This window comes from Mustela nivalis (genome assembly GCF_964662115.1).
Source record: "Mustela nivalis genome assembly, chromosome: 12".
In the NCBI taxonomy this organism is placed as follows: domain Eukaryota; kingdom Metazoa; phylum Chordata; class Mammalia; order Carnivora; family Mustelidae; genus Mustela; species Mustela nivalis.
The window spans coordinates 45,401,079-45,424,978 of NC_139031.1; the positions used below are offsets into that span (position 1 = coordinate 45,401,079).

Below are 23,900 nucleotides of genomic sequence, written 5' to 3' on the forward strand. Positions count from 1 at the left end.
TGTCAGAGAAAGACAAATACCATATGATTTCATATGTGAAATTTAAGAAAAAAAACAAGCCAAGAAAGAAGGGAAAAACAAAAAACCAGACTCAAGGATAGAGAAGAAACTATTACCAGAGGGGAAGGGAGTGGGTGCAATGGGTGTGAAATAGGGGAAGGGGTTAAAGAGGACTGAGTCATGTAGAGAATTGTTGAATCACTATGTTGTAGTGATTTTTTTTATTCTGAATTTTAAAATTCTTCTGATGCAATGCCAATGTGGTCGATGTGAAGATTTTGGAGAGCTGAGGGGTGGAGTCCTGGAAGTGTTCTTCAGGGACGTTGGCTGTGGGCAGTAGATCATATGCTGGCCAGTCTTAGCAGAAGCGATCTATTACAGGGCACTGGATAGCTTATTGAATCTTAGGGATTATTTTATTTGTTGACAGATAGCATTCAGGGCCAGAGTGTTGGTGATGGTCTGTGGATAAAGTAGGGCAAGAAGTGTTGGCCGGCATGCCAAGGGATTTGGATGGTTATAGAGGGAGAATGGGCAGAGGAGCTGAGCAAAGGATGAGGGTGAGGTGTGGTCTCAGCAGCCGAGAGAGGGGGGTTTGAGATGAAGGGAGTGGTCCATTGTGCCAGCAACTTAGAAGCCTAGTACGTGGAAACCTGATGCCTGAGGGCGGTGGGTGGGGCTCTAGGGAGAGCTCCCCGAGGGTCTGGGGAGGGGGTGGCACCAGCAGCAGAGCCAGACCTAGTGGTGTGAAGGTGTGTGAGGGCAGCTGCACACCTGCTCCCACGCCATCTGGCCCCAGCAAAAGCCCTGTGAGGTTGGTGGGGCAGGCATTAGTTTTCATGTTTCAAAGGGAAGAAACCTGAGGCTCAGAAATGTTAAAAGCCTTGATCTGTGACCAAGCCAGGCCTTGTGGCTCTAAATCCAGTGCTCTCACAGGGTTACCACTGTATCCCACCACGGGCCAGGTGTGGCCCGGCTTTAAAAACTCATCAGGCCGTGATTGGTTAAATTCCTTAACTCTAATTTGCTAGGCAGCAGTAAGTGATGGCACCCGAGAGCATGAAGAACGAAGAAGCATTCTCATAAGAGTTTCCCAAATCTGTTGAGTTTTTAGACAATCATTTGTTTGCTTACTCCGTGCCCTAGATACTCTAGGGAGTGCTGTATGGAGATTATCTGAAGCTCACCAGCTTCATGGAATAGGGCCAATAGTAGTGCATTATGGGGACAAAGAAACAGGCTCAAGAAGTAAAATAACTTGCCCTAAGTTACACTATGGCAAGTGGTAGAGCTTGGATGTAACACCTGGGTCAGGACCTAGCCCCTGACCTCCTCTAGTCCACCTTGCTCTGGATCCTAGCCAAAGAGAGCCAACTCTTGCTGTATAACCCATAGTTAAATACTTGGTTTTCCAACTCTCCAAACTGAATTATTTTGACGATCATTCCCAATGGATAGAAGAGAGAATATGGTAAACATGAGGTGAGCTAAGGAAAACAAATTCAAGGTAAGCTTCAATAATGGAAAGTTTCCCATATTGGTCAGAGCTCCAAATGGTGGACAAGAGTCAATCAAAATGCATTTTCAGATTCTCCTGCTTCTAGAATCATCCCCTCCCTCCAACGCACCAAAATACTATAGGACATTTGAGTATTTGCAGAAGGATTCTGCCATTAATTTTGAAAAGATTTGAGCGTCTACTGTATGCTAGGCCCAGTGCCAGTTAGGGGCTGGGATGGAGTGGTGAGCAGAGTGGACCAGATTCCTGCCCTCAGGAAGCCTCTAGCTGAGACGGTATTTTATTAGAGTTGGTTCTATGGTTATGGGGGTGAGGCCCAGGGGACATTGGTTTGTGGGGGTGTGGAAGGTCCTCTGGAGCTTATGAGAGTTCAAACAACGTCCCCAATGCTGCAAAACTGTTGCCCCCTTTTTGTTAACAAACCATGATTTGCTTCATGCATCCAAACCTGAGAGAGGGTGGGTACCCAGTTCAGGTGAAACCATGGTTGTTTTAAACCTGGCCTTCTCCAATTTATCCTCCATGGTATCACCTGGGGGACCTGTTAAAAACAGACTGTCAGGGCGCCTAGGTGGCTCAGTGGGTTGAGCCGCTGCCTTCGGCTCAGGTCATGATCTCAGGGTCCTGGGATCGAGTCCCGCATCGGGCTCTCTGCTCAGCGGGGAGCCTGCTTCCTCCTCTCTCTCTCTCTGCCTGCCTCTCTGCCTACTTGTGATCTCTCTCTGTCATGTAAATAAATAAAAAATCTTTAAAAACAAAAACAAAAACAGACTGTCAGACCCCAGCCCCAGATTCAACGAGTCAGGCCTGACAAGTGGTATTTTTTAACAAGTCCCGGGTCCTGGTGCTGCTGGCCAGGGGACTCCACCTTGCAAAACATGGATCTACACTAATCAGGGTGATCTCTTCTTCCTTCCTAGTTCCTGGCTTCATCACGAGCATGGGATGCACTTCTGGCCAATGAGTTGTAAAGGGATGTTTGTTGGGGGAAAGGTTTTCTGGCTGTCAAGTGGGACACATAGGATCCACAGTTAGAGAAAGACCTGGTGCTGCTTGTTCTTGCGGCTGCCTGCTGGTAGGCATGTCTACCAGAGCTTGAGTGTTGAAATGCTACTAAACCGAGCATGGTGCAGTAGAGGACAGATAGCACCAGCCTTGAAGATGCCTTACATTTGGATGCTTGTTGAGACCATTACTGTCCATACTGTTCAAGCCCTGTGCATCCGAGTTTTAGGTTATGTGTGGCAGACACTTTACTGACTGGTGAACTGAGTACTTCTTATGGGTTAGTGATGTTCTCCTTATTATCAGAAGGAAGTCACCCACGCCCAAGAAGCGGTCCCTACGCGCTATCGGTAGTAGGTTGATCTTGCCACGACTGTTCCTGAGGTGAGGCAAGGAGGGCAATCAGTTTGACTGATCCCAGAGTCACGAACTCATTGGCCCATAAAGACCTCATGGGTTTTAGCAGTGACCCCTCCTTGGAAAGTAACCCCCACCTTCTCCCAATCATGTATACACACACACAGGCATGAGTGCACCTGCTTTTTTTCTGATTTGGTCTCTGGCCCCGAATTCTTGACTTGATGAGGTCTGTTTTCATCTCACCACAGGTCTTCTGTGCATGGACTTTGAGGTCTTAATGTCTTTCCTTGATGGGCTCTTTGGCCTACACCTCTGATTCTTGCAGCCCCCTGTCACCCCTGACGGGGATGTCCGGCTCTATCCCATGCCTCATATCCTCCAACCCTGCCAATTAATGAACCAATGTGGGCTTGCCTCACCTGACAAGGGATTGGTTTTGGAAGGGTGGTCCTGTAGGACAATAAACAATTTGTACATTGCTGTACAGCTTATACGGAGGCTTCTGTTTTCACCTTTGAGATCTTGATGGATCTTTAGAAGCACTCTGATAGGGAGGGGAAAGCAGATATGCTCATTTTCAGGTTAGGGAACTAGAACCAAACCAAGATTATACCCACTTTACAGATTAGGACATTGAAAAAGCCAGGTTTGGTTAACTGGAGTGACCAAAAATCTGTTCCACTCATACTCTGTTCTCTTTAAGAAGATTTTGAAGCATACAGTTTTTCGGGAAAGTATGTCAAGGTAGTAATTTTTTGGCAGCAATGAAAAATGTGCTCCTGTAGATGATTTACCATAGATATGAGGTGCACAAGCCTACAGAAAGAGAGCATCATCGCTTTTTCTGATGATAGGTTTTATTTTCATTCTTCACCCCCATTCACTCCTTAAGGCTCAGCAAGCTGCCTTTCACCGCATCATCCCATTGAAAAGCTCCTGTTAAGCTATGGGGGACTCCTAGGTTGCCATATCCTAAAGGGACTCATCACCTCTCACCTTGCAACAGCATATGACCCAGCGTCCCCTCCATCCCTGAAGTTCTGTCTTCGCTGTGTTCATCTTACACTCCACACTTTCTCCCTCTTTGACCTTTCCTGACCTTCCTTGCAAGGCTCTCTAACTTTGCCTGTTCCCCGGACTTTGTTCTTACCCAGGGTCCTACTATTGGTCCTTTCTACTTCACCTGTCCATATAGTCTGACCGTGTCATACCTACCAGCATATCCCCCTTTCTTGAGCTCCAAAACCACCTGTCCAACCACCTACTAGACATTTCCATGTCGGTGAACCATTAGCACCATAATGCTTCCTGCAAACCCCACCCATGATTTTCCCCTGCTGAACCTACTCCCCTCCCCATATTCTCTTATCTTCCTAAATATTTGCTTAGTTGCAAGAAACAGGGAGGCATCATTTGTGACTCTACTTCAATTCTGGCATCAAATCAGTAAGTCCTAACAACCTCTTAAATCTCTCTCATATCCATGACTCTTCTCCATCCCTCCTCTGGGGAGCCAAGTTCATGTGGGCATTGCCTCTAACAGTTTCCCAATTCCTTCTATGGCGCCAGTCTTCAGTCTTCTGGTCTACCCTCCCTGTGTCACCAGACAGACCTTCCTGAGTTTGACTTGTGCTTGGCTTGCAAGGTTCTTTATTTCCTGGCACATTCCTGCTTCTTTAATCTCACTTCCCCTCCTCTTCCCTTATACTTCACGTTCTAGTTAAACACAGCTCTGTGGTTCTCCAAGTTTCCCATACTTCCACGTGTTTATGGTTGGCACCTGCTCTGTCCTCTGCCCAGGGAAGCCAGGGAAGGTCTCGGCAGGGAGGTGAACATGGAGTTGAGACTTGCAGCCTGTGCAGGAAGGTGTGTGACCAGCACGTGGATCCAGGGCTCCCGGTCTTAGGGAATGTGTACTTCAGTGGGAGACAGATGAACCCACAGTCACAGCACTTTGGGATAAGTGCTGGGTGAGGTCCCTGAGTATGATACCATCTTTTCAACTAAACTTCGAAAAGAAAAATGACTGTGACTCATTTGCATTTATAAAAAAAAAGCTAAGTCCTCCAGAGCATGAGGTTGAACGTGGTGCCTCCCATGTAACCAAGTAAATCTAAGTGGGACAAAGACATGGATTAGGACATTGTGCAACAGAGCTGAAGACCAGGAAGAGAGGCTTTCTGAATGGCACTCATGAGACTCTCTTTATTGGAATGCATCAGAACAGACCTCATTTGCTCCCTTCTCTTTCTTTTTCCTGAATGTTGGTGCTCCCCAGAACTCTGAACCGGGACTCTCACCTAGTTCTCTGTTCTGTGTCCTTGAGTCCTTACATTCAACCCCATGGTTGTCCCCTCCCAGAGCCCTATCTCTAGCCGTGGTCTGCCAGTGCAATTGCTCATGAAACATTTGTGCTTAGACGTTTCACAGCAACCTCGGTTTCACCGTGTCCAAAATGGCCCTATCTTCCCTCCTCCCCCCCCCTCCTCGAGACCACCAACTCCTCTTTCTCTCTTCTTTTCAGTAAATATTATGCAGTTGTCAAATTAAGCCACCAGGGAATCATCCTTGATTCTTTAATCCAATCTATAACCAAACTTTTTCAATTCTGCCTCCTTACTATGACTCCATTCTAGCTGACTTTGCCTTGCTACCCCCGATGTAGGCTACGTCACCGCAGTCCTTTATGACAAGGAGAACATCTCACTGCCTCTACCCTTACTACCTTCATCTGCTCAAATGTTCTCCATGGATCCACAACCAAGTAAGTGATCTTTTAAAATTGTAAACTAGATTGTGTCATCTGTCCCATACAACCCATTAAGGCTAGTGCAACGTGGTACCCTGGATGGTATCCCAGGACAGAAGAGGATATTGGTAGAAAACCCATAAAATCTCAATGACTTCTGGAATTTAGTTTTTAATGTGCCAGTATTGGTTTCTTAATTTTGATAAATGTACCACAGTTGATATAAGATGTTACCATTAGTGGAGGATGGGTGAGGAGGACACACAAACTCTTTTTAGTATCTTTGCAACTTTTCTGTAAATGTAAAACCATTCCAAAATTTAGTTTATTAAAAAAAAATTTAGGGGCACTTGGGTGGCTCAGTTGGTTAAGTGTCTGACTCTTGATTTTGGGCTCAGATCATGATCTCAGGGTCATGGGATTGAGCCCCTTGTTGGGCTCTGCACTCAGTAGGGAGTATGTTTGAGATTCTTCCTGTACCATTCCCGCCCCCCCCCACCCCGGCCAGGTGCTCTTTCTTTTTCTCTCTCTGATAAGTAAATAAATCTTAAAAATAAGCGGCACTCATTTTCCTGATGCTAGAGTCCAAAACCCTCAACACAAAGAGTTCCTCTATCTAGTCAGTCTAAATTGAGTTCTTCTAGTGAGATAAGTCTCTTCCTAGCTTCCAAGTATTCACAGTGTTTGCCCCCTTAATAAATGCCTGATAAATACTGGTTGGAAATCAATGAACATTACATTTTTAAAATCAAAAGGTTAATTATAAATTTGGGATTGATAGGTCTTGGGAGATTCATAAGCTGAGTTTGGTTTTCAGTAGGAATCAGGACACTCCAGACAACCCGTGAGCTGTTTGTGACATGCGGCTCTCCTATGCTCTTACCTTCCGCCCTCTGCCCTTCCAGCCTGCTGTCCTCGAAATTCAGCAGCAGCCCCCTCCCAGCTGTGGAGACCAGGTGCCCATTTATGTTAATAGGAGAAAGAAAAGTCTTTTCCTCCTTTCCTTAGGACTGTCTTCTCCCACCCACTCTGCTCCTGTGGGCCTCCCACAACCCGCTTGGAGACAATTTAACAGTGCGTTTCTGGAAACAATGCTGCCTCCTTTCAGGTCTTGACTACTACTGTTATTCCAATGGTAGGAATTTCAACCCAGGTAAGAGGAGCCATGTCAGGCTGCCAGATGGTAGGGGAGATAGACCTGGGTGAGCAGGTTTCAGACTAAAGCAAGGGAGAAGGGATCAGGTGTTGTAATCACATTCGAGAAAAGGAGTCAGGTGACCCTCGTTATGTATTCTAGAACCCTGTTATAATATCCCTTTTTATTACTTGAACTTGGATTTAACCTGGGACAAGCCCTTCTCTTCTCATGCTTCTGCCTTCCCTACCCCCGTTATATATTTTCCCCTGTTATCACTCTTAATAAGAAATAACTATTACTAATTACTTTAGATTAACACTTCATCTAAGATGTTACAACCAGAATATTTTCCCCAGTTTTTCAGATGAGCAAACTCTTTCCCATGGTCATCTGCGCTAACCACCGCGGGATCTGGGATTTGAACTCAAGTCTTTCTGGCTATAAAACTCTTGTTCTCCTCTGCTGCCAATGACCTAGAGGGATTTGCTCTAAACACTGCGTCTCTTAATGAAAAAAGCATAAATGCAGCAGGACTTAGTGAACGGGGAGCATTAGAATCCTAATTCAAGCAGTCTCTCCAGAGGGAAGCTGGAGGAGGATTGGGCAGCAAGGTGGGGGGGGGGGGACTCTGTGGGATGTTTGTTTCCTCGTGATGTTTTGGTGATGATAGAAACTCTACTGCCAAAACCCATGTGGGAACAATGTTTTAAATACTCTCCCCAACAGCAGTTTTCTTTGCACGCTCCAAGATATGATAGACAGAAGAATTTAATACATTTAATGCTTTTCCTTCCATTTACACTATCATAAATTACAAAGTATTATTCACTTCACAAAATAAAACCATTTTCAGATAATTTTTTGACAGTATCAAGAAGTACATAAGCTACAACCAACAAATCTGTACACTTGGGAGGGACAATAATAGCAGGGACCCAGTAGAACCATTCTGATCCCCCCGTGTGCCAACGGAGTCCGTCCGCATAGCCCGTGGCACTGTCCAGGACGATTGCACTGCCCTCCTCCTTTTAGCTCACTCACCACACAGTGATTCTCTTCTGGTCACTCCAAAACAAGACTAGCCAGTAAGTACATGGATCATCTCAGACAATCAGAGGAAAAGACATTGTAGTTGGATTTCAAAGAAAAATTTTTTTTAAATTTACAGTTTTTGATGCTTTAAATATTTTACCTATATTACCAAATATAGAGATCTTGCTGTGAAAAAGCTCATGCTAAGCTAAATTTATAATGAAGATGAAACTATTGTGATCAAATCATATTAAATTATCCCTACAGAGCTACTTTTATCGAGCAACAAATATTTGTAAAAATCAAACTTATTCATTCTTACTTTTAAAAATAAGCTTGTTTATAAAAAAAAATGGGGAAAAAATCAGCACAACTTGCCATTAATTGGTTAGTCCCAAGGACTGGCCTGAAAAGGACATAGGGAAAGTGCTAACTTTTTACGTGGCCCAGATTCAACCAGTATTCATTCTCACGTCATTTCATGTAAAGTGACCACATTCTGCATGTTCTAGGATATACACACATAACAGGGAGGAAAGACTCTGACCAATGCCAAAACATACTTTGGGATTTCACGAAATTCTCATGGAAAGAAAATCTGTGGATGTTTCAGACCGTCCTACAACTGCTAAAAACATATACTGTACGACTACAAAGATGCCAGTGCTTAACAGCAAAACCTATCAAAAGCAGGGACACAGGTGGCCGGTGAACTTCCATTGCAAAGCACTGATAAGGACAGAGGTATGTCAAGATAATACTGCATTCACGGTAAACTTTTTCAGGGATCACAGCAAGAAGCAGGACAAGGTGCACAGGGTCATAATCAATGCACTGCATTGAGTTCTATTTGCTGAAATAAAGTAACATTCTTGCAGCTAAAATAAAAATACATTTTACAATATAAGTTTCATTTAACATTTAACATAGAATTGTCTTTTTGTAAGTGGAAAATGTATAACTGTATCAAGTACCTCTATGAATTAAATTCCCTTTTATTACTGATAAGACTGAAGCTTAAAGAGCTACCTTTTTTTTTTTTTTAAATAAGTTAAAGATTTATTAATCACTCTTCCAGCAAAACAGACATCTGTAGGAGGCACAGCAAAGACCCACGACAGGGCCTTTGTTCACTCTCACCCCTGCTGTTCTCACATGGAGGCGGCGAGTGTCTATGAGACACAGAAGCCGACTTGACAGTCCACTGTGGTCCAGGAAATTCCGTCACTTGCTTGAAAAACAAATCAAGGGTAAGAAGTGTTTTTATTCCTTTTTAGCCTTATCAGCAAGATGGGGCTGGGGCCATTCGTCTCATTTCCCTGATGGGGATTAAAACAAAACATCTTCATTTTCTATTAAAATCTGCACAATCAGCTTTTGGTACCGCATGTCATGGAGGGTGGTGAGGGTGCTGTCCTCGGGGGACCTCATCAGCGTGGGTCCAAACACGATCCCCAGATTTTCAGCATTCATGAGATTGTCCTTTTCATTCAGTGTCACCCTGCAAAACAGACACATCCACAGAGCTGTTACAGATTCTGGATGAATTTATATACTGGTTAAATACATGTATGCTCCCCCAAATTTCTCTGGTTTGGGAAGTTATAAAAGACGATTGAAAATCAGAATTCTAGAAAAGTATTTTTAAAAAAGGTAATTTTGGGGGGTTGTCTGGTTGGCTTAGTTGGTTAAACATCTGACTCAATTTTGGCTCTGCTCAGGACCGAGCCCCACTTCGGGCTCAGCACTCAGCATGGAGTCTAAGCATGCTCTCCCATGCTTTCTCTTTCTCAGATAAATAAATCTTTTATAAAAAGGTAACGTTCTGATTTTTTTTTTTTTTTAAGATTGCTGACATTGCCTTCAGCCAGTGGAAGTAAATGACTTAGTGAATCTGGTAAGAAAATCAGTCCTTCTTAATAAATGTGGACATGTGATTAGAGGGTACTGGTTGAAAGGGGCAGCCGATTCCTAGCTGGCCCACAGTTCATACACATTTCAGGCTAGGCTTGTATGGAAGTCTTTTCTTTCCTGTAGTTGCTTCCTGCTGGTCTGTATGCTCCCAAGCAGGGACGCTGATGGCAGATCTCCGGTCTGCTGGCAGGGCTCATGTCAGCGGAGGAAGGTCACTGCAGGATGGGGCTGCCATGAGCGTAGGAATAGCCAGACCGCTATCACGGGACAGGGGAATGGCTGGAATGTGGCCAGACAGGAAAGCAGTTGGACATTATTTCTAGTTCCCACAGGATGAGGTCTGGAGCAGTAATTATTGTTGGAATTGAAAAGCATCATTTCAACATCCAGATGAGAACAGCAAAGCCTTCAAGAATAAAAGTCCAATTCCAGAGTTGGCTTCGTACCTTCCTAGTGGGATAAAATTACAGTCTCCTAGATTCTTGTTTTCAGGAATTGAGGTTTTTTGGATGTTCGTAGTAGAACTAAAAGACAATAGGATTAAAACCTGTTTAGGTTCCGCATAGAAGGCCATCCTTTTGTTTCTATTCTCTTGGAGCTAATTAAATTGGCCACTTAGTATTTTTTTAGGAAGGCCATGAGCTTGCCTTATTTTCATGTTGCAGAGCTTAGGAGACAGGAAAGAGGACTACTCTCCACTGTCAGCTTGCTCCCATCTCCTCATTAAGTCAGGCACCATGCCTGGCCAAACAAGACAGTTAGCAAACCCTCCATCAGAAAAATACTAAATTATTGGCATTAAAGATTCAACTGGGACATATCAGCATTTTTCCTAAAAATTATACTTTGCCTTCCAAACTATAACAATTAGAACTAATTTCTCTCTAAAGAAATTATGGCTAGCTAAAAGCCAGGCTGGCATTCATAGTCTATTACTTATCCAAAAATTGTTCAAACTCTTAAATTCAATAGAGTAATCAAAATGAAAACCTTCTGAGCTCAATGTTATATCTCTGATCACTGTGAATATGAGCAACAATATATGTTTTATAAGATTTAAAAAAACAAAACAAAACCGAGAGTTTATACAGTATTCTCAACTTGCTTCCTTTCACTTTTGAATGGGTCTGTAAATTAATCAGTGCAGACAATTTTTGGTTCATTTCATCTAAGAGTGGGCTACTGCTGTGTGTCTTTCTGAAACACAGAAGAAGGCCCACAGAAAGGCTCTGATCCCTCCAACATCTCAAAGACCAACTCACTGATCTCATTATACATGTACAGTGAAGGAAAGAGATCCACAGCTGGGTCAATGAGTCTGGAACCAGAGGCTCCAGTGTCCTTCAAATCTCCAAACATCTCCACCCATCTCGTGTGCTGTCACACAGCCCGGAGTGGAGCTCTCTCTGGTTGGTACCCTCTGAGATGCCTCACCGTGATCCCTGCTTCCTGTAAGTCATACTCCTATGTGATCCCTTCCCCTAAGGGATGGGCCGGACCTAGGGACTTACTTCTAACAGACAGAAGATAGCGAAAGCAACTGGATGTCGCTCCTGAGGTTAGGTTGCAGAAAGAGTGTAGATTTTGTCTTAGATGCTCTTGCCTACTTGTTCTGAAGGATGCCAGCTGCCATTTTGTGAGCCGCCCAAGGGGAGATCCACATGGCAGGGAACTGTGGGTGGCTTCCAGCAAACAGTCGGCAAGAGAATGAGGCCTCCGGTCATGCAGCCTCCAAGGAATTGAATTCAGTTCATGTGTGAGCTTGGAAGCTCATGCTCCCCTAGTTGAGCCTTTAGAAGAGATGACAGCCTGGCCATCACCTCCACACAGCCTCAGTGGAGGCCTTGACCCAAAGGCAGCCAGATAAGCCACACCTGGGTTCCTGATCACAGAGACTGTGAGATAATCTGCATTTTTAAAGCCTCCAATCGGGGGGGGGGGTGGCAATTTGTTAGTTGGTGATAGGTCACCAATCCATCCAGAAAACCAAGGGATCAGGACGGGAATGTGCCTGCCCAGACGCAAGGTAGGTTCAGGAGTCTGGAACTAGAATGAGCAGAAGGAGGAAGAACAGAACACGGGAGTACAGGGCTTGTGTAGGAAGCATATGCTGACCTGGACGGAGTGTGGACCAATGGTGAAGGCTGAGCATGGGCTCTTGACCAGACTGCCTGGATATCAAGCCTGGCTCCAGCTTACCTCTTCAGAGCAGGTATTTTACCTCCTTTAAACATCAGCAATCTCCTCTGTAACCCGAGGCCCTTAAACATACCCACCTCACAGAGATAAGCCCGTAAAGTGGGGGGTTCCCCTCCAAACACGGAGCAGTTACAAATGGGGCTGGCCTAGCAAAGGCAGCAGAGTTCATTTTACAGAAGAGCCTGTCCCCTCAGTGGGTGAGGGAGGAAGGCTGGGAGCTCCTCCTAAGGCATTCACTGTCCAAGGCAGACAGGGTTTACAGAGGATGTGTCAAGGAGCTGTTGGCTTACTTCTTGAGATGGATCATCAGATATCGGAGGGTTTCATAGTGGGCCGGCGGCAGCAGCATCAGCACGTCATGGACGGCTTCCAACCTCTCATCCGCATTGGAGATTTCTGGGAAGAGCCCACAGAAGCAGTTAGTGCAGTGCTAGAACATCAAAGTTTTCAGAGAAGTAAAAAGAAGTTTGGTTTGTTCTGGTGACAGGTGGAAGGGAAGTCTAGTGAGTTCACGCAATTTCAGGTAACATTTCACTTAAATTATATCAAAGCATTTGTATCTTGTCTGATTCCAGTAAGGGTTGGAGGTTGGGAACCACACATGTGTTGAACACCCAGTGGGTGGGTGAAAGGAAGCTGGGCCTGGTCCTTGCCCCCCAGGAATCTATAGTCCTGGAGATGTTTGCAGGTGGCACAGATGGCTTTGCTCATCTTCTGAATGCTGGACTTGCTTGAAATCTCAATATCATGAGCTTTAATTTAAACTGGACCATACTTTGTAGGGTTCTCCTACAGCTGTCTGACAGCCTTTTCCTGCAAGGCTCCCATGACTGAATGCACTTTATGACACAAGGGGGCTGGCCCACCGGTGCAGCTTGCATTGATGGCGCCGTTCATCAAAGTGTTGGCATGTTTAACTGTGCTGTACAGTCTGGGTTAGGAAGCAAATACTAGGCATGTTCACAACCAGAGGAAACATGCATGCTTTTGCTTTTTAGGGCTCTGATTGGTATTAGCAGTCATTCAAGGAACACTCCCCCTCCATTTCTGCTGGGGCAAAGGGTGCTGGGCTGCCAGAACCTTCTTCACCCAGGACCACCAGGACCCAGGAGAGAAGGCTCTTACCAGGAAGAGGGGCCATGGCTCATCAGGAAAGTGCATCTTGCACTAATCCCAGCCTGCCCACATTTGTCCCCATTGGGCATCTTATTATTATACTTACCTTTGAGGAATTTCTTATGAAAAAGATCTTTAAAGGGTGCTTGTTTGCTATGTCATGCATTCCAGCATCTACTCTGCCCTTCCTTCCTATGTTCCTGGGCAAAGTGCAGCACCGCTTCCCACTCCCTGCCCCCTATCTCCCACCCTAATATGGTCCTCTCTCCTGACACCAGTCAACCCAAGTACCAAACACTAATGAACAACCATGGGCTGAAGGAAGACCAATGATGATGATGTTCGGTTCCTGGCCCTGAGTGCTCAGCTCTCAGACGCTAGCTTTCCTACTCATAAGCCGCCTCATCAGGTAGATGAGTAGATGGAGAACATTATGGAGTGGTCCTGGTATAGCACGTGCCATGGTATTATCAGTTGTGAACATCAGTGAGCAAAGCTTGGGGTCTAACTTCAATCGATTAGCAATGAGAGTGTGCTTAATGGATGAAAGTAGCTAATCTATATAGTCCTCATTGGAGAAAATCTGCTTGTTTACACCAGACTCATTTTTGTTTTTGATATATAACAGAGTAGCCCCAGCTGGGCCGGTTCCAGCAGAGAAGAGACGAAATGGAGAGGGAACTGCCTGGCGCCAAGCTTCAGCCGCGTGGAGGTAGCTTGGGACTTGTTCAACTCAGCTGGTGAACTAGGCCTGGTTTTCTAGTAACTGTACCATTGTGCCCTCACTTGGCAAAGCGAGTGCTCATGGAATAAACAGTCCTGAGTTTTAATTTTCTTGAAGTTAAAAGCATTCTACTTTGCACTTTGGTACAAATAAAAGGTTAGTTCTCAATACTTACTCGCTGCTTCGATAAATTTGGGATAGGTGTCATAGGTGATAACAGGAATGGGTAGGTCTCTGAAGTAAAGTTTAAGGGCTCCAGTGATGATGTTTATGTCTGGATAGATGTTGGCAGATATATCTGCCTTTTCACCATCTGAAAAACAATCAATGATCCAATTCCCAATTAGGATCTATTTTGTCAAGTTAAAGAAAAAACAAAAATCCAATAGTGCCTGCAATGTGCCCATACTAGTCCCAGCTGACTACTCTTGCAATAACACCAATGTGCAGGAAGTAACAAAAACAGGTTTGGAGAGAGGGATTTTGGGGTCTGAGGGTAAGTGTAGCCAAAAAGGTAGTGAAATTGACTTATTATAGTTATTTGGGCCCAGCCTCTGGTAATTTGCTAGGATAAAACTTAGCATAGTGATTCATATTCTAGACACAAACATTCATAAGAGAATAATCATCTCATCTGAAATAATAATAAAAAAAATTAAGCTTTAAATAGCCGCACCAGCATTCTTCGAATTTGAACATCACACACACATAATTGCTGAAGGTCTTCAGTTTCTATTGTCTGTCACAGGCTCACTGACATTTCTCTTATCTTGGTTCTCTCTCTTCTGTCCCTAGGACTTTAATCTGGGAAACTCCAATCTTCCCTCATGTATGGATAATGATCTATTCTAATCATGTTTGCAATCATTCTGAAGACATTTTTGACTTTTTGTTTTACCATTAGTAAAAATCAGTCCAATTTAACTGTCGCAGACTATACATTTTTTGGATAAGAAAGTTTCAATCATATCGAGATGATTAGCAGTTTCTTTTACATGGAGAATTGAAGGAAAGCACAAATGTCTCAGCAGATTTGGTGCTGAGGATAAAAGCCTGGCATCCAGAAAGCAGTGAGCATGGCAGATGGGTCACCCCATCCCATTATTTACATATTCGACAAATATCTATTGAGACTCTACCCTGTGGCAGGCACTGTTAAGCACTGGTAAGTCAAAGAAGAAAAGACATTCTCCCTTCAAAGAGCCCTAGTCATTCTGGGAGTCAGGCAGGCAACTCCATAGTTCTAAGGAAATGGGAAGCTTGCTAGGCTGGAAACATGAAAACATGGTAGGGGGAGTGGACACAGGAAAGGACAATGGGGCTCTTAGGTCGGCTTGAGGATGAATGACAGAGGAAAGACTTCAGTGGACACTAATAGGTAAGTGTTTTCCAGGTAGATATGAATTTTAGAAGAATGTGAGCCAAGGGAAGGTGTTCATGAAAACAGGGAAGGTGTATTTGAGTATAGCTGAGGCACAAAGCAGCTGTGCTAAGGTCAGGGCCAAGGAACAGACCATGAGCCTGAAAAGACAGGGTGACCAGATCATCCCAGACCTTGTCTAGTGTTCTCCAGAGTGAAGGTTCTATCTAGTAGGCTAGGGGTTCCAACACTTGACAGGATTTACTACCATTATTTGGACCATTCAATAGAAATACTAGAAAGAAATACTAACTTGGAAAGATATGTAAATCCCCATGTTCACTGCAGCATTAGTCACAAAAGCCAAGACATGGAAACAACCTAAATGTTCACTGATGGATGAACATAGAGGAGATGCAGTATATAAATACATATAATGGAATATTATTCAGCCATAAAAAGGAGTGAAATCTTGCCATTTGTGGCAACATGGAGGGACCTTGATGGAATTATGCTAAATGAAATAAGTCTAGGGCAGCAAAAGACAAATACCGTATGATCTCTTTTATACATGGAATCTAAAACAAAACAATAAAACCAAGCTCACAGATAGAAAGAACAGGTTGGTGGTTGCAGGAGAAAAGCAGGGAGGGGTGGGAAACATGGATGAACTGTTTTTTGTTTAAATGAATTGAATAAAAATTAATAAAGACATACAGATTCTTGGGCTCACTTAACTTTCTGAATTAGTCCCCAGGGTGGGTCTTGGCAATCTGTACTTTTAATGAGCTCTCAAGTTCTTTGACCTAAGAGATAGTATGGCCTACGGAGCGTTTGTCACAGTTGTAAATAACAAAAGGTGTCACCTTCTAAACTTCCACTGGTGTCCCCTGTTTCAGTGCTGGACATACCCCCATCCTATCTTTGGAGTTTTGGGGGAAGGAAAGGAGGCACTGAGATCCTTAGGTAGGGGTACAGAAGGACACTCTGGGACCATGTGGACCAACCATAAATGTTGGGCAACCAAATCAAGAATCATGATGGTACCAAAGGCTGGCTTCCCATTCACCATTCAAGAAGTATTTTAAACTCACTTCCCCTTGTGGTCACTTACCCATAACTTTTAAGGGAACACCTTCCCCAGAAAGGCAGAGGGCTATGTGATTTGTAAACCATCATTCCTTGGCTTCCTGAGGAACAGCTCTAAAACCCATTCCCACTATGAATAATGTCTGGTTCCAAGAGAAAGCACACTAAGGACAGGTCCTCTGACCTTCGAAAGAGCACAAGCCCACCTCTGTCAAAGGCCATTTTGACATCTTCGATGTGTTCAGTGAACCCGGAGACTCTGTAAAGGCCTTCTGACTTCAATCCTGTTGAAAAAAGAGACAGACTTTAGCTTTCTGAAACATCTACAAGGGACTCTAGTTTCATATTTACATTGTGAGCTATCAGGAAACGAACAAATAGAGTCAGTACTCTTGTATATTACACACGCTCACGTCAGAAGCCGGGCTTGTCCATCTCCGTTTCCAGGCACGTCTGTCTTCATTTGCTTGTGCTGCAATGGAGACCTCAGGGATCTGGTCGTCTTCCTGCCCAGCTTTGCACAGTGAGCCCGTTTAAGATTCTCATTGACCACGGTCTCCTGCTTCCTTGTTTGTCAGACAGCTGGATGAGATTTTACTGCTTCAGGCAGCAACCTGGCTCTTTCTCAGCATCCTCTTAGCCCACGTGTCACACTGTGTGCAGCACGGTGCTAGGAACACACACGCACATGGATGCTTGCATATTATCCTGATTTTATTGAAATGATCTAAATTTTATAGCCTTTTCTGTTTAGTCATAAATAGGATAATATGTTCAATGTTTAAATATGACTGATTTAATTATTATACCTTGAAATATCATAAAGAGGGGAAAATAAAAATTTAGTGATGATTCTGGGAATTCGATCCCTGTATATCTGGGCTAAGAAGAGGTTGTGGTTTCTGCTCAAATAGATCTTATTGATTTGTTAAGATGTCCTACGGCCGGTTCAGGTCTGAAACGCATCAGAAGGGATAAAGGGTCAGACTGTAGACGTTCCAAGTCCGAAACAAGCTGCTATCAAACTTCAGTTATGGTAAGAACGTGTGCACAGAGAGCTTGTACAACTGGCCTGCATAAATCCTGCCGCTCTTCCTCCTGGGACAGTGACCTTCACAGATCTCGGCTTTGTCTCCCACTGAGCCGCACTCAGTCTCAGAACTCATCTCAGTACAGTTGTCCAGGCTGCCAACATTGATCCACTGGCCCAGCTCACCAGAGGAGACCGGGTGTCATCGTCTTCTAGTTGGCGGTCCACGTGAACCTGCCATAGTGGTCCTGCCATAGAGGTCCTGCCTCACTATGGGCATGACCTGCACACAACACAGGCAAGGCACGCAGGAGCACAGTGTGGTGAACACTAATCCTGTCTGTTTGTGGAAGGGTCCATGAGAAAGATTTTCTGGAACAGTGATCTTTGAAGGGAGTCATGAAGGATGGGCTAGAGTTTGCCAGAGCAGCAGAGGCTTCCAGCTCTCCTTGAAAAATCAGCTCTCCCCTTCCTCAGCTGCAGTGGAACCTCCGATTTGCTGAGCAACATCCATGGCTGTGGCCAGTCCATTCTGGCGAACGTAAAGAGAGCAGAATTAATGTGCGTGGCACTGGGGTTGTAGACTTGAAGAGGAAAAGCACGCCCTTCTGCCCTTGGTTGGAATGCAGAGGGGATGGCGATGACCCTTTGGGAGCATGCAGATGAAGGCAGCTCTCGAGGATGGCGGAGCAACAAGCTGCAGGCCTGGGTTCCTGCCCTTGGGGAGCTGCTCACCTCGCCCTAGACTGCTCCCAGAGCCCGGACCGGTACTGGAGAGAGATTTCTATCTTGTTGGAGACACTATTGTTTGGGGGTCTCTGTGCCAGCAATGAAGCTGGCAGACGGACACATTCAGAGGTGGAGTTAGGATAGGTGGTAATTCCAAGAAAAGGCAGAAGGAATAACATAGGCCGAGAGTCCTGTATATTGGGCCCCGTGCGAGGCTGTTTATATGGATCAGCTCTTCTTAACCCTCGCAGCCACCTTATGACTGATTCCACTCACTTTATGGGTGAGGAAACATATTCAAATGGAGCAGGTAACTTGGCCGAGGTCACGCCACAGCGAGTGTGAGACCAGGCTGGGAGTCTCACTCCAAGTCCGTGATCTTTTCATTCTGCCACACCATGCAGAAACAAATGGCCATGAAAGAGCCTTTGCAGAACAGTAAGGGATTTGCCAGGGATAAAGATGAGGTAAGACTTTGGCAGAAGCGGCAATGAAGCTGGGGACGGGAGTCATGTGAATTTCTTCCAGCCCATTCTCTGATTTTGCTCCCATGTGCAGGATGCTGAGGCCTGCTGCTCCAGTCCCTTTGCTCTGAGTCCCCCGGAACACATTCCTGCTCTGGGCTCTTCTAGCTCTTGTGCTTGGCGAGCTTCGTGCTGTGCTTCCCCTGGACACGGTGGGTAACTTCGCCAGAGTTTTCAGTCGCATCTGATGAGGATCAGCATGGGACGGTCCCAGCTTCTCCAGGGAGGCTGAGGTCCTGAGTGGAGGCTCTAGAGGGACTGATGATCTGACCCCAAATTGCAGAGCCCTCTAAGCAGTAGGACTCAGGGATAGTTTTCCCAGCTCCTCACCCAGAGTCAGGGCACCGCTTCTCAACTCTTACCCAGCTCAGCCCCTGCAGCAATACCTTCCCCAGATCCCAAAGCAGCCACTAAACTCCGACAGGCCCAGGAATCAAAAGGCAGCTGGCACTTACAGTTTGAGATGAAATTAGCAAGTCTTAAGGAAACAGAAGAGCTCTAGTTTTCATCCTGCACGGAAGAGGGAATGGTTTCCTATCTCTAATAGGCTTGGAGTCATGAGCTTATAATGCCCTCTTTTGTTTTGTTTTGGAAAGAATGGAATAGTTAGCCAGTGTATAAATATCTGTGGAATAATTTACACCAGTTTGGACACAATAATGGACACTGACTAGAGCAGAACACCTACACAGCAAAAATGGTTAAAGCCTCTGGGCTTTACATGGTCCAGTTATCAAAGTTCTATCCAGCCATCCAACTTCTTCCCAACCAGACTCAATCCAACACATCACTGAACATTTTGATACTGAAGGGCAGCCAGACAAAGCACACAGCAAAGAAAGAGGACTCAAGAATACTAGGAAGAGCCTTCTTATTGAAATGTTTCTATTTTTCTGCGGCTACTACTACTTTTTTTTTTTTTTTGAGAAGTTTGTAGACTTTCTTTAATGAATGCTTTAATATTTTTGAACGAAATAAAAGGTCAGTCATAGAGTTTTTGAGCCAAGAGAACTTAGTTCAATATTTAATCTCTTGTATTTTCTAACTTAAAAAAAAATTTATTTATTGGGGCTCCTAGGTGGCTCAGTTGGTTGCACTGCCAACTCTTATTTTGCCTGTCATGGTCTCGGGCTCCTGGGAGGGAGCTCTGCATCAGGCACAGAATTCCATGCTTGGCATGGAATCGGCTTCAGGATTCTCTCTCTCCCTCTGCCTCTCCCTGCTTGCTTGCTCCCTCCCTCTCTCAAGTGAATAAATAAATCTTTTTAAAAAAGATTTATTACCTGGCGATTCACAGACCTGTACCCCTGGGGATAAAAATATGTTTATAAAAAATAAAAAATTTAAAAAAAAGATTTATTTAGTTATTTACTTGTGTGTGAGAGAGAAAGCATGTGGTGGGGAGGAGGAGAGGGAGAGAGAATCTCAAGTAGACCTCCTACTGAGTGAAGCCCGGTGCAGGGCTTGATCCCACATTCCCAAGATCACAACTTGAGCTGAAATCAAGAATCTGATGCTTACTCTTAAAATTAAGTGACTGAGCCACTCAGGCGCCCCTCTTCTGTGCCTTCTTGATTTTTCATTGCACAGATCTTTCTAATCTCTTAACTCTCTTTGAAAGAAACAGAACCAATCCTAGCAGTGAATTTCTCTATGGTAGAAAATGTATGTGTTGATCAACAGTTTCTTTATCTTATATAATAGGATCACTTTTTAAGACTCAATTCAAACCTCATCTCTGCCATAAATGTTTCCTGAATTGTCCTTGAAGCACATTGAAATGTCTTCCTCTGTGACTCCATCATGTTTTGAATATACACACCCATAACATTTATTTATTTTACTTATCACCTCTGATTCTGCATTTCTGGAAGGTAAGAACTGTGACTTTTGTATCCTCAATGTGTAGCAGGTAATAAATTCTTAACAAACTTGTGTTGGCTGCATATATGCAAGGTTTAGGTACACAACAGTACCTGATGTAGTTGGCTGGATTTTGTGTGTGTGTGTGTGTGTGTGTGTGTGTGTGTGTGTTTGTGCTGGGTCAGAATGTTTCCCCAACATCAATAGTGGAGAGAGAGTCAATTTTACAATTGTAAGAAAGTTTCCTTGACAATAGTAAAAACAAACAATAAAAACAAAGTCACTAAAATAAGGAGTCTTTTCCAAACCTCTTGCTTCAATCTCCCGTATGCATATGTCTACCACCATGGGTCTCTGAGTGTTGTGAGCCTTTACAAGTGTTGTGAGGTCACAGCAGTACACCTTTTTGATCCTCTTGAGATCTGGCTGACAGTCATTGGGAACGTGCTTGGAACACTGTTTGTGTACGTTCAGTCCACAGTCTGTAAACAAAGAAGCCACGTTAGCCTCACCAGCCCTTTTGTCAAAGCTCGACCCAAATTATATGTTACCAAAAGTAAAAGTGGAAACACCCAAGGGTTTGCTGTATCTTTCTGGAACATCTATCCCATTTAGAGGTAATACTCTTAACAAGTATGAGTATGAATCCATCTTTACTCACAAAGCTTAAATAATTCCATTTTTTCTCATTTAGCCTTTTTTGTTGCTGGACCATAAGAATAGAGCATTTCACTGAGATAGTTTTGGTGCTTAGCTATGTTGTTTGTAGGGGTTTCCCCCCTCTCTTTTGGGACTTGGAAACTTTGGGTCCACATGTGGATGTCTGGGTTTAGAATCCCAGAGCTAGTCTTGGCTAATAAAGGGTACTTAGGACTTTTGCTAGGTTGTTTTTCTAAGGCCATGGATTCTCCTTTAGTGGAAGACATGATTACTCTCTCTGTAGGAATCTTTAATCTTTGATCTGAGGGACCCGTGACCATTGGTATCTTCTTCCCTTTTCCTGAAGAGCTGCCCATGGCTTCCAGTACCTTCCCCTTGTTGGGCAGTTTGGGTGGACAATTTCTCTTTCTACTTGCATTACTTTGACACCCGTGAGTGGAAATAATGTCTTACTAGATACTGGAGTACCTGAGAGTTTATAATTTAGAACAATGCCATGTAATGTGATGATTACAGTAATTATTTATAAAGCTCATATCAAGATCCAAAGCTAAAAAGGTACTTTTAAGTTCAATGAACACATTAAAAGCCTTGTTAGTGGTTGGTATTCACTGACATTGAATTTCTCTAACAATAACAAGACAGTCTAGATTCTGGAAAATAAAAATATAATGCTGAAGTTGTTCAAAGAATGTGCTAATAAAAACAAGTTTATATGTTTATATATTATATATATATATGTGTTTATATATATATATGGTACACATATAATATCATAATTACCTATTTAGAAAAAAGCACTTAAACACACCAATGATTTGAGAAAATCTAAACTTTTATAAAATCATCAAAAATGATTTTTAAAAATCATTACATCATTTTTTAAAAATTAATTTTTTAAAAATTTCTTTTCAGTGTACCAGAATTCATCATCTATGTACCACACACAGTGCTCCACGCAATCCGTGCCCTCCATAATACCCACCACCAGGCTCACTCAACCTCCCACCCCCCTGCCCCTTCAAAACCCTCAGATTGTTTTTCCAGAGTCCACAGTCTCTCATGGTTCATCTCCCCCTCCAATTTCCCTCAACTCCCTTCTCCTCTCCATCTCCCCATGTCCTCCGTGTTATTCCTTATGCTCCACAAATAAGTGAAACCATATGATAATTGAATCATTACATCATTTTCATGTAATTTTTAGACTGAGTTCTGTCTACCCTCCTTCCAAAGGAAAAAAAAACCAGTTCCAAATCATCTTAGCTTTATCAACATGAGAAATTCAACAAAGCTCAAGTAAACTTCAATAGTATTTTGATAGATCAATTTGTAGTTGTGAATTTGGGCCAACTGAACCAAAGAGAACGGATTTGTTTTCTTCCTTGGATCCTCCTTTGTAAGATGATGATAACAGGATCTACTCCTGGGATTATCATAAGGATCAGCTAAATTCGTCTCTCTAAACTCAAGTGTGGTGAAAGCTACATGCGAGTAAAATAAAAGAAACAGCAAATATGTGAGAAAATACAAGGGCACCCGGCCAGCTATTCTGTTATTTCATTAGTAAGCTTTACTACATTCTTATAAACTTCCTTTAAAACTATTTTTTAAAGTTGTGATCAAATATACATAACACAAAATTTACCATTTTTACTGTTTCTAAGTGTACACAGTGGCATTAAGTATCAGAGGCATTAAGTGCCTTCATGTTGTGTGCAACTGTGACCACCATTCATCTCCAGAACCTTACCCTCCCCAAACTGAAAATCTACCTATTAAACAATAACTCCCAAGACCCTCACAACCACATTCTACTTTCTATTTCTATGCATTTGACTACTGTAGATACCTCATGTAAGTGGAATCATTAGCATATGTCCTTTTGTGACTGGCTTATTTCACTTAGCATGATGTCCGTAAGGTTCATTAACATTACAGGATATGACAGGATTTCCTTCCTCTTTAAGGCTGGGTGATATCCCATTGTATTGATATACTACATTTTGTTTATCCGTTGATGGACACTCTGATGGCTTCTACCTTTTGGTATTGTGAATAATGCTGTTATAAACACAGGTGTACAAATATCTGTTTGAGTGCTTGCTTTCAGTTCTTTGGGTATAGATCCAGAAGTGGAAATTAGGTGATAATTGCATTTTAAATTTCCTTATAAACTTCAATTTAAGATTAAGATCTGAAGCAACAGTGGATTTCTGTAGAGTTAAATACTGGCATTTCATTAAAGTTAGGATGTTTTGTAATATATAAAAATATTCAGTATTTGCAAACTACTACAATTCCATATGCTAAAAATAAGGTCTAGTTCAAATCAAAAATAGTTAAAATATATAAAATACCGAGAGTTGAGAGGGAGTGATGGTTATTCTTAACCTTTAATGACCAAGTTTCAATTTTCCTGGTGCTCAGAGGAAATAGGAGGTCAAAATTGGCCACTGGAGAATATTAACATTATGACCTCAGAATATATTTTATTAAAAAACAAACAAAACAACAACAGAAAAAAACAAGAGCCTTTTTACCCGGGGAAGTTGCTATTCACAGCTAATCCAAACTCCAGACTTTTGTTCTCATATAATATTGACTTTAGACTGATTTACTACTCAAATGGGATAATACTAGCAATTAAGATATTTCTGGTAGGTATAATCTGGACAGCCCGAATTAATGACCACTGGATGATTCAGATAGTCTACCGCTTAACACAGTGGTTGAGCCTTGAGGTGCGTTGTAACTCCCAGGTGAGTAAGTCTTTTGTGTTAATTAGGGTATCTGGAACATTCCTGGAGAGGCTGACTCTGAGCCTGTTTGCTGCTTGTCTCCTGGATCTGTAATGTAATGGGGGCACGTGGCCTTAAATCACATAGACAA

The 23,900-nt window shown here is 43.4% G+C and overlaps 1 protein-coding gene and 2 long non-coding RNA genes across 6 annotated transcripts in view; 2 read left to right on the forward strand and 1 right to left on the reverse strand.

Annotated features, from left to right (window-relative positions):
- The window catches only part of LOC309845206, a 95,446-nt gene extending 86,463 nt beyond the window's left edge, over positions 1-8,983 (forward strand). For 3 of the 4 annotated variants that reach the window (XR_014301098.1, XR_014301099.1, XR_014301100.1), the window contains 2 exons: positions 5,550-5,652; positions 8,890-8,983. This is a non-coding gene — a long non-coding RNA (uncharacterized lncRNA). Of the gene's footprint in view, positions 1-5,549; positions 5,653-8,881 lie in introns of all 4 variants that reach the window. The other variant, XR_014301101.1, reaches the window with a different exon arrangement.
- The window catches only part of CHN2 (chimerin 2), a 290,676-nt gene continuing 274,297 nt past the window's right edge, over positions 7,522-23,900 (reverse strand). The window contains exons 9-13 of the mRNA XM_082692873.1: positions 20,660-20,833; positions 16,412-16,489; positions 13,932-14,069; positions 12,207-12,312; positions 7,522-9,304 (exon numbers count right to left, since the gene is read on the reverse strand). Coding sequence (XP_082548999.1) covers positions 9,133-9,304; positions 12,207-12,312; positions 13,932-14,069; positions 16,412-16,489; positions 20,660-20,833 — 668 coding nt within the window. The 3' untranslated portion in view covers positions 7,522-9,132. The remainder of the gene's footprint in view (positions 9,305-12,206; positions 12,313-13,931; positions 14,070-16,411; positions 16,490-20,659; positions 20,834-23,900) is intronic.
- On the forward strand, positions 12,451-14,680 carry LOC309845209. The gene is made up of 2 exons (XR_014301105.1): positions 12,451-13,744; positions 14,552-14,680. It is a non-coding gene; the product is annotated as an uncharacterized lncRNA (long non-coding RNA).